The following is an 11,238-nucleotide window of genomic DNA, read 5'->3' on the forward strand; positions in this document are numbered from 1 at the left end:
ACTCTTGACTCTTGAGATACTTGAACTCAGGATGTCAATGTTTATATCAACTTATTGCTGAATGGTTTATATCCACATCTAGATACTCCCTCTATCCCTTTTTAACTATCGTTCTCGCTTCCCGAGAAATCAAATATACTCAACTTTTACCAAATATATACGTGAAAATACTAATATTTATAAGATATAATTAGTATCATTAGATAGATCATTGAATCTATTTTCATAATAAACTTACTTGGAGATACAAATGTTTGCTAATATTTTTACAAACCTAGTCAAACTTAAGAAAATTTGACCAACACGCTTCCCATAGCAACAATTAAATAGGGATAGAGGGAGTACGTGTTAATTTGGTTCCACATAATGACATCCGTAGAATTTTTTTTTGTTCAGTATATTCTCTTATATAGCAATAATACAGAAAGAATACATAAGGGGGCAAACAACTCGACATCTGTGCACACACCTTGGATTCCAACTTTATTAGAAAGTATGCTAAAAACATTATTATACAGATTATTAAAGCAAACAAGCAGAAAACGATTCACAACAATAACAGCAGATAGATCAGTGTTGAGCATGTCCATGTTGGTCAGGTTGAGGTTGTGGTTGTTTCTTCCAGAAGAAGAGCAGCAAAACGAAGCCCAGTATAGGGAAGAGAAGCAGGGCGACATCCTTGGACGTGCACCAGTCCCGAGCACTGCCTGCCGCGTAGGCTCCCAGGAGGGCGAGCATGTCCAGCAGCATGGCGGTGTGCATGGGCCAAAGAGGCTTGTTGCTTCCAAGTATCATCCGCGAAAGCAAGAGGGCGATGACGGTGATGGAAGCCATGAAGGAAGTGGAGTTGCTGTAGAAGAAAGCGTTGTACCGATGCTTGTCGGCGTCGTAGAGCACCGGGTTGCCGGCATCGTGCCCAGCGCCGTCTTCCCTCCACAGGCCACCCGGTGGTTTCAGGCCCGTCAGGTAGGTCACGCTGGCAGCCAGTATTCCTACCAGCATCAGGTACTTGGCCATCATCATGTCGAACTCTTCGTTCTTCTTTTCCTCTTGCTGATTCTGTGTCGTCGTCCTTTGTGCACCTTGTGTTTGCTGACGATGGCGGATGATTGCCACATAGACTACGATGGCGAAAACCCCAATAACCAATGCCAGGTCAACAATGGAGGTTCCCAGATGCAGGGAGCTTCCGGCAGCGTAGGCACCGATGAGGCCGAACATGCCGGCCACCATGCAGACTAAGAGCGCGTAGCACTTGATGCCCGGCCCATACAGGTTTCGGTTGAGGAGGAGGACGATAAGAGCCACGGATGCCATGAAGCTCGCCGCGTTGCAGTAGAAGAATGCCTTGTAACGGCGAGGGTACTTGTCTAGGAGGACTGGGAAGCCAGCGCGGTGCCCAAACTTGTCATTCTCCCACAAGCCACCGGGCGGGGTCAAGCCAGCTTGGTAGGTGAGTGTTGCAGCCAAGATTGCAAGAAGCAGCAGCACCTCACGCTTCTTCTCCAGCTGATCCTCCTTCTTCTTTTCTTCCTCACTCTGCTTCTCCTGCTTCTTTTCTTCATCACTCTTCTTATCTTCACTACTGGGGTGTAGTGTGAAGACAATGTGGATCACCACATAGACAAGGACACCACCAGCAATGGCAAGCGTGTAGATGGAGGTGCTTGTGTCCCTGCTGCTTCCGGCGGCGTACGCGCCTATGAGGCCAAACAGGTCCAGGATCATGGCCGCCTCCAGCGCGTGTCCTCTTACGAGGCGCTTGCTCTGCAGCATCACCATGATGACCAGGGACGCCACAAAAGCCGCTGAGTTGAAGTAGAAAAAGACCCTGTACCGCCCAGGATGCGTCGTCAAGAGGATTGGGTCTCCTACGATGTGGCCCTCCCCGCTGTCAGCCCAGACGCCACCAGGTGGATCCACTCCTGCTTGGTAAGCAACCGTCGCCGCAAGAGTGGCAAGCAACTGAATGACTTCACGAGGCTTCTCCAGACCATTACGTTCTCCGCTGCCCCCCGACCTAATAAATTGCACAAATAATGTATAAATAACTTGCATTCTAGAATAATATATAACTATTTTTTGCTGACAAAACATTAGTGGAAAATTTTCTAAAAAAATTAGAAACGCTCGGCAATTAATTGGGTAGACAACTTCAATTATCATTGCAACTAGGCTTATGTCCCGCGCATTTGTGCGGCTAATACTGAAAATTCAAAAAATTGCATGTCGTTGTATCCTTACTATTTTTTAAAGATTATATTATTTGTTATTATACATCATTCTGTTCATTATCGTAAATTATATCTTATTATTGGTTAAAACAATTCAAATATGATCTACCTATAATAACAATTTGATTTGTTGAGCTTTAATAATATTATGCATATAATTATTCTTATTTTTTTATATTGATTGATTGTTGTTAGCTTTAGTTTTTATTAATAGTATATTTGTAACTGATGCATAGCTAAATGATATTTTATATTTAATTTTTTATAATGACATTGGTGTGTAATTTTTAGTTAGACACACGGATATTTTAGGCTAATTTTTATTGTAATGGCAGTGGTGTGAATTTTTATTTTTCTATTTTTCTCTGATTAACGTGAAAATTTCTAGGCCTTAGAGCGAACGTGGAGGCTCCGTTTGTTGGCCAAATAATAAGATAATAATAGTCAATGTATTTGTTTTATTTTTATAAAAGAACTACCCACCCTTGCCATTATTAAAATAACCCATACTAACCGCCTCCCAATCTATATCTAAACTACCTAGCTATTTCTTAGCTGGTACTAATTTTTGTATCCCCCAAAGATAAAGTTCTTCATGTGGCTTTTGGAAAATGGAGCCTCCTCACCAAAGATAACATGATAAAAAGGAATTGGAAAGGGAGCCCCACATGCTATTTCTGTTCCTATGATGAATCCATTAACCACCTTTTGTTCCAGTGTATGGTTGCTAAAACAATTTGGGGAGTCATTGCATGTTTGATTGGGGCCAATGAAATTCCAAACTCCATCTAGCAATGCTGGAATTGGCCACTTAAGTGGCTCCCAAAGGCCAAAGATAAATGGATGCATGTTCTTTTAACTGCAGCTGCATGTTGGTCAATTTGGAAATGCCCAAACAGAGCCTGTTTCGATAAAAAAAGATAATTAAACACCACTGCAATGTGATTACAAGAGCTTATTATTATTTTATGGGCAGGGCTCCTCAAGGATGGAATCAGGGACAAGGTGGGTGACGTCGCGAACTTGCTCCTCCGGACTGCCCTTCAACTGTTGTTAACACCTCAGCGCCCCCTCCTCTTCAGATCACCTCCACTAAAGAGGATGATAAGAAGGGTGGTGTTCATCCTAGAAGAGATCTGTTGTGTATTGAAAGTCATATCTGCTTTGGTTGCTTTTGAATTGTACCAAACTAAGGATAATCTCTATTAGCTTACTAGTGCTCTCTCTTAGGATAAGTCCCCAGTCTAGGATGCTGGGAGTGTTTAGCCTTGGTCATCTGAGTTAGGTGTGCTGTAATGCCTAGTTATCCCTCTCTCCCAACCGCTTCTCTCGATCCTCTATTTATGATTTCCGTTCACAACAGAAATGGGGTGCATCCCGGTTCGGAAAAAAAAACTATCCAGCTATGCCATGCAATATAAAAAATAACCAAAAGTTACCCTAATCTTCAACTAAATTATCAACCAATGCCATTATGAAAAAATAGAGTAACCCCTAAATATATGTATAAATTGCCCACCTATACCATTATAAAAAATACTCTAAAGAAACCCCTAATTTCATCAAAATTAGCAACCTAGAAATTATGAAAATAATCTAATTAGTTTATTTTAAACTAATTAGCTTGTCCTTATATCATCATGTATTGAAAGACGGACGAAGTGTCTTACTAACCGGTAGACCTCCAACTCCAAGTATAACATGAAGGGTAGAAACTATCAGGTTAATAATTATAGTGAATAAAATTGTCCTCCATTATATATTTGGATAATATTTTATACAATCAGAAAGTCTCTAATCATATGAAGGAAAAACTATCTTAACTAATCACATAACCACAAAGCAAAAAGTTATAAACACAATCACGGGAGAATAATGAAGGCAGAGAAAAACGAGAACCTGTCGGTAAAATGATTATTAAAATGGTTCTTGGTGAGCATGTGCACATTTATTATTATCTCTGTCATGCAAGGTTTAAAATCGCGAGTTATAGAATTTAGCAGGAGGCTCACCAAAACACTATAGGCGCTATAGCTGAGCTATAGCGGCAGCCATATGCAGTAGCGCCAGCTGCTTCTGGACGCTATAGCGCGCTATTTCAACGCTATAGCGCACTATTTTTTTTTACATAATAAGCAAACATCAGGATAAGATGATGGGATTATACTTCATTACTTCATAGAGATATATCCCATAAGTTTCTTACTGTTCGTACACTCAATTGTTACAGTCAAATAACCTTAAACTCATAAGTCTCGAAAAGTGATAAACTGATAAGGTAATAAGAAAGATTATTAAAACTTTAAAACTTTAGTTTTGGGCCACAACCTACGAACCAGGAAATAGCGCCGCTATATGAAACGCTAAGCTATTCCCTTTAGCGGCGTTATAGCGCACTATAGCGGCGATAGCGCCCATAGCGCAAAAATGTGCAATATCATTGCGGCAGCTGCTTCTAGCCGCTATAGCGGCGCTATTTCGACGTTATATCGCGCTATTTTTTACATTGCTGTCATGAAATGTAAACGATGTCCTAAGTTAAACTTTTCTAATTTGATCAAGTTTATAGAGAATAGTATTAATATCTACAAACCAAAATGGCAAATTATAAATATATCTTATAATGGATCTAATGGTGCCCGTTGAATATTGTAAACATTATTATTCTTTTCTATAAATTTAGTCTATCTTAGTATAATTTAACTTAGCACACAAACCCATAATCCATATATTCTACGACGTGGGGAGTAGTTACTTGTACACTTTTCAAACTTTTATAAGTAAAGTCATAGCTTAAAATACACAACAGAGCTATATTACTGTTTTCCATAATTCTATAACTACAAATAAATGTATATTATTCGGTTTGACCTGACGTTGTTTTCTATGATACAAACTTGGACCACTTATGTTATATTGTTCGTGACCATGAAATTGACATCATATGAAAATATTTAAAAGACTAATTGAATGGTAAACTTTATTAGTAATAATTAGAGGCCCCAAAGCAACATCCATATTATTTCTTATGATACATGCTAGAAAAAAAAATCCTAAGAATTCTTAAAAACATAATTAAACAACCGTGCATCAATTCAACAAACTCTAATAATCATTGATGATGATAATAACCACTATACCGATTATTTCTTAAAATTACCCACTTGATTATGAAAAAAGAACATAAAATATCCCCTCAGTCTTCATATAAATCACCTAAGGGCAGTCCTAACTATGAAACTATGAGATAGTTTCAATACTTGTCATTAATGTAGACCGTACATATGGAAACTATATTTCTAATTGATGGTTTCCTCAAATCTCCTCTCTCCTATTATCTACCTATCACAACTCTTCATATCTTGGTTTCTGTATAGACATGGTTTCTTATATAATAAACTATTTTCTTCTCTCTCTCCTCCTTAATTCTAGTGCCACATCAGCATTTTTCTTACTTGGGACCCTAATTAATACTGAAGAAAATACCATTGGGACTGCCCTAACTATGGTATTTTAAAAGATAATATAATGTTACCCCTTAATTATGTCTAAATTACCCACCTCTAATAGAGAATCTAAGTAACTACTTAAATTTGAATCTAATACCTGGCTACTATTACCAAAAATAAAATACAATATTGCCTCAAATCTATGTCTAAATTACCAACATATATTATCTTGAGAAAAAAACTAAGTAGCATGCCTATAAATTTATTTCCAAATACACAATTCTACCAATATTAATATACATTTTTATAGTTTGGCAATCCTGAAATATGTCCCCTTAACAAATCATATACCAATGGTACTAGCAGTTTATTATAAATTATTTTGTACTCTATAATAATAAATTATGTATGTTGTTACTATAGATAAAATTTATAACTTTTGACTAAAACATTAAAGAACATCTACATTGATAGTTTGATTCTAAGCACTCTATCCTTAATGATAAAATTACTATACACATTGTTATTTCACAGAGGAAATTTAGAATCTTGAGCATCATGTTATAGGCTGAAACAACTATTTATTAAGCCATTGTAATAAATAGGAGTATAGTATATGGTTTTGAATTTACTTTTAATAAAATTATAAAAGGAGAATTTTTAATAGAAGGTAACAATTAACAATGTGGCTTGAACTTAACATGTGAATCAAAAGATTTCAGGAAGTAAGATTATCAAATTTTAAAATCCCAAATCCAGATTTATGAAGTCACAAGACTTAATTTTCATCAAGAGCTAACATAACTTAAGCAAAACCTTCAACTAAACAAATATTTAATACATGAGAAGGTCCAATGCAAAGGGCGAACTATGAATGTAGATGGAAAAATATATAAAGTAATTGCTGAATTTATCATAATGGGATTGAGATTTCAGAGTATCGTTGTGTTAGAAATTGAACAAAGACAAAGAAAAAATAACCAATTTTGATTAGTTGTAGGTTCTAAATTTGTTCAGACTTTCAATATCACTTATGTCTCCTCAGATTTTAATCAATGTAGGAGCATTATTGATTGACGATCCAGTAATCTACATATTCTTAGGCTGCTAGTTTGTGTCAAAGATATATCAACAAGTTTGAATTGTTAAAGATCAAGATGTTCAAATCTGGTAACGCGTGCTTGCCAAAGGAAATTTCAACTCCAAATGTAAACTACGCTTGCCAAAGATAATAAAGATCAATACTGCATACCCGTTATTATCAAAACCGAAGCGACCTTCCAGCTTGATGGCAAGAAACCGTTGGAGAACGATGCAGCCAAGAACTGGGCCAATTAGGGCAAGAACATAGGCTGTGTGCTTGCTGTCCCTGCAGCTCCCAGCGGCGTAGGCGCCGCCGAGGCCCAAGATCGCCGTGATGATGAGCACATACAGCGGAACCTTAACAGCCTTGAGTTCAAACTTCTCGTAGAGTGCAGCGAAGGTGATAGCTAGCAGCGATGCGACGAAGGCGGCGGTGTTGCTGAAGAAGAAGAACTTGTAGCGGATTGGATGCAAGCCCTGCAGCACCGGGTCGCCGGCAGTGTGGTGGCCGTCCTGCATGCTCCGCCAGAAGCCACCGGGTGGGTTGAGCCCTGCCACGTAGGCGATGGTCGCCACGAAGATGGCGAGCACCAACAACATCTCATGCTTGGATTGCTCGTCGCGGTTGTGCGACGATGCTTCCTGGCCTTCTTTAAATATAAAGATGGGGACGACGAAGATCAAGTAGGCGGAGGTGCCGCCAACCAGGACGGAGGCGCAAATGGTGGTGAACTTGTCATGGCTACCTCCGGCGGCGTAGGCCCCCATGAGGCCGATCAGGTCGACCATCATCACCGCCCGCGTGAGCTTGAGCAGCCAGCCCCGGTCGCCCTGGTGCAAGAGGAGGAGGAGGAGGCTGACAATGAGAGACGCCGCGAAGGAGATGGCGTTGAAGCAGTAGAAGACGATGTAGCGCATGTAGTCGGTCTTCCGGAGGATGGAGTCGCCGGCCAAGTGCCAGTGCCCTCCCGACGTGTCGTCCTCCAGCCAGGAACCCCCCGGCGGGTTGAGCCCCGCCGCGTAGGTCACCGTCGCCACCAGGGTGGCAAGCAGCAGCAGGTACTTCTTCAGCTGGTATTCCATCGCCTCCGGATCTGCCATTAATTCTGCTCTTGGGTGCTGTGGCGGACCTAGCGGTGGGGTGGGCGGGGCTCGAGCCCCCCTAGCTACCACCGTGATTTCTATGGAGGCCATCCTAAACCCCCACTACAAATTTGAGGAGGAGGAAGAAGGAGAGGAGAGGCGAGAGGAGGAAGAAGCCCCTCCCGCTGGTCATTAATTTCCTGCGTTCGCCACTGCTTGGATGCTGGGATTCTGCTGGGAATGTGGTGAAGAGAAGCTGTGAGTGACACCCATGGGCTGAGCTCGCTCTACGCATTTATAGAGCTGCTGATCGATGCATGCTTGCGTGCGTCCCAATAATGGCATTACTTGATCAAGTCATCTTATTTCAGTCTTAGCTTTATATATTCCCTTGTCATTCCATGATCGACTTTATATATCTGTATGTTTTATGCCCTTAGCTTTTGCATTCGGTAGTCTGATGCAATGATGATTGTCAGCACGAAAGGTTTCGGTCCCTCATGCCTCGTGCACACTTTGTTTGTTCTGAGCAAAAGCGTAAACTTAACAAATAAAAGGAGTGCTTGCACTAGATACGTTCCCATTATGTATGGCGTCCTTGCATCCAGACTACTACTCCCTCCGTTTTTTTTTATATGCCGTCTCACGTTTTTGAAAAAAGTTGGGAAAGGATGTCGCATAGTAGTATCTGTCAAGGCGCAGGAAAATGCGGCGAGCAGGCTTGCATGCAGCCAGCGGGGCCAATCAAAATCCTTGCTGTGCAGAGAATGCGGGAGCCAGGCTTTGCATGCAGCATGCAAATTAAATGCATGCATGTGTTGGCTTGGCAGCATGCATGGTTCCATAGCGTCAATGCAACTACTTGCCAATTTATTCATAGGTACTGAGTTGTCATTTTTCTAAGCTCCCCACCGTACCCCCATCCCAACCCAGAATGAAGAAAAATCTTGCTTCCCAAACTACGGGCACGCTGTCCACTGTAAGGCGGAGCCAGGAGTATCTTTTCCAGCCTTGCATAAGGTATTCGCACGCAACAGCATGCAAGACCGCCCCCACCCCCACCCCCCCGCACGGGAGGTTTCGGTTCCTCACCAGAAACATAGGCGCGGCATTGCCGCGCCCACTTGGGCTATCTCATGATCCAGTTAGCCAGCTTCTAATCAATTACAATATGTTGGTAAAATTACATTTCATTTTGTGGTTATAATTTAAGCAGATAGTATTATTTTATTACATTATCATCAGTGCGATTGGAAAGTTCTGTGTGGATCTGTTGCAACATTATTGCTTTTATTATCAGCCCGCTAAATATAGTTTTTGCTGCAATATGTATTTCAATTATGTATGCATGTTGTGCTTACTGGGAGCTCTTTCTCTGAAGTTCGGTTCATACCACTTTGTCATCTGCTATGAAGAGAAGAAAAATAAGAGCAACACATTAGCTTCTCTTTTTTCAAGAACAATTATCGAACAAGCTGTTGAAAATTATTTACGTCATTGAAAAATATATTTCTAGGTAAATACCTTCCCTTCTTCTCTAAATTTTTTTAGTCTATGTTCTGGAACGCGTGTTGGGAGCTAGCCGCTAGGAGCTGTGATGTGGTTTCTGTCCTGGAATGTGACATTGAACATCAAAAGAATTTGGCCAGTTATCTTTCTGGCGGTACGTGTAGTCATTGCTGAAAATTTCTGTTGTTACTGAAGCTTTATTCTCTATAAGCCATGGATATAAAATGAAACTATTCGCCACATATTACTAGCTGACTATTTTGGTTATTGCTTTGGCCCTGTCATCTTTCTGGGTAAAAACTCTGGAAATCATCGAGTGATTAAAGCAAACTCTGGACCAAAGCAAACAGCACAAGCTGCAGAGAGAGTGCATTCTCCTTGTTCACCGTGATCCAAAGCGGCCATCACTCCCAGTCCCAGGTCCCCATGGGATCCTACCATTACGCCTCCACCTCCCAAATCATCTTCGCCGCCGTCGATTCCAACCCCAAGCCGGCCTACAAGGCCACCGAGCAAATCCTATCATGTCCCCACCGGAGGAGGGGGCTCGAGAGGAGGGGCCGCCGCCTGACGCGGCCGCGGTTTCCAGGCTTCCACGGGCATCCGGTCCGGCGGCACGGCACGGCCGTGCGCGCGGCCAACGCCGAGGCGATGTGGTTGGAGCGGCTGCTTCGGCGGCAGGAGACCGTGGACGCTGTCCGCAGCGATGAGCGCGAGCGGGCCCGGTTCTCGGAGGTGCCTCGTGCTGCTGCACCTCGACGCCGTGCCGGGGCACTACCCGGCCGTGCGGCATGCGCGACGCGCCGTGAACCGCCGCATCGTCGTCACCCTGCTGGAGGTGCTCGACGTCGTGGTCGCGGCGGCCAAGTCGCAGACGTGCGGGGTATCGGTGTGCTTCTGGAGCCTCTAGCAGAATGTGGAGGGAGCGCGGAGGCAGACAGTGCGACAGGTTGAGGAAGGTGCGAGCGGTGTGGTTAGCCGAGGGCGGAGAATGCTTGCTGGGCGCAGGAGACGGAGGCGCAGTGAGGACAAGGAGAGCTCAAGAATGCTCGGGAGATGCCTGCTGGAAGGTCTATTTTTGTTGTCCGATTGAAATCTGACGGTGATCTAAAAATAATAGATGACGTGGACGAATGAGGTGCTATTTCTAGGGTCAGGTTTCGTCTTTTAAAAATGCCATCTATACTTGTTCTGGAGTTGTGCACGGGTACATAGCAGGGTTCACCTAACCGGTGGGAACCGGTCCGGTTTGACCGATTACCGGTCAAACCGGTCCGGACCGGTTCCGGTTTGGGCCAGTACCAAACCGGCCCAAATTCAAAATTTAAATTTAAATTCAAAAAAATAAAAAATTTCCAAAAAATTCTTAAAAATATTTCAAGGTGCGACAAATCTAATGGTGTCAAATTTTCTCAAAAATTCGTTCATTTAGTATAGTTTGCGGCGATTTGAAGTTAAACAAAAAAAAACGTGCATACAAAAGTATACAAATACAATGTAAAAGTAGTACAAAAGAGGGTTGGAGAGTTCATTTAGACTAAAATATGTTATACAAACGTTTATTTAGTATACTTTGCGGGCATTTGAATTTAAACCAAAAAAGAAAAAAAAAATTGAATTTGACCGGTTATCAGTCAAACCGGCCGGTATACCGGTCTAACCGACCGGTATACCGGTACGAACCGGTTGAACTGTGAAGTTTGAATTCAAATTTGAATTTGACCGGTTCCAACCGGTAACCTACCAAACCGGACCGGTATACCGGAACCGGACTCCTCCGGTTTGGCCGGACCGGTCGGGAAGGTAAACCCTGGTACAGAGACGATTTTTCCTGATGGTGACGATTTTTTCACTGGCGGTTCATAAGGAGCAGGCGCCAA

At 42.3% G+C, this 11,238-nt stretch overlaps 1 protein-coding gene and 1 pseudogene across 1 annotated transcript; one reads left to right on the plus strand and one right to left on the minus strand.

The window, feature by feature from the left end:
- Positions 1-352: 352 nt before the first annotated feature.
- Positions 353-8,113, minus strand: LOC120685516. The gene is made up of 2 exons (XM_039967499.1): positions 6,936-8,113; positions 353-2,020 (listed from the first exon to the last, which is right to left on the minus strand). Exons 1-2 carry the CDS (start codon positions 7,958-7,960, stop codon positions 571-573), a joined length of 2,475 nt encoding a protein of 824 aa, XP_039823433.1. The 5' UTR covers positions 7,961-8,113; the 3' UTR covers positions 353-570.
- A 1,414-nt stretch (positions 8,114-9,527) lies between these two features.
- LOC120685517 lies at positions 9,528-10,442 on the plus strand (annotated as a pseudogene).
- The last annotated feature ends 796 nt before the right edge of the window (positions 10,443-11,238 follow it).

Source organism: Panicum virgatum, chromosome 8N, assembly GCF_016808335.1.
Source record: "Panicum virgatum strain AP13 chromosome 8N, P.virgatum_v5, whole genome shotgun sequence".
NCBI lineage: Eukaryota > Viridiplantae > Streptophyta > Magnoliopsida > Poales > Poaceae > Panicum > Panicum virgatum.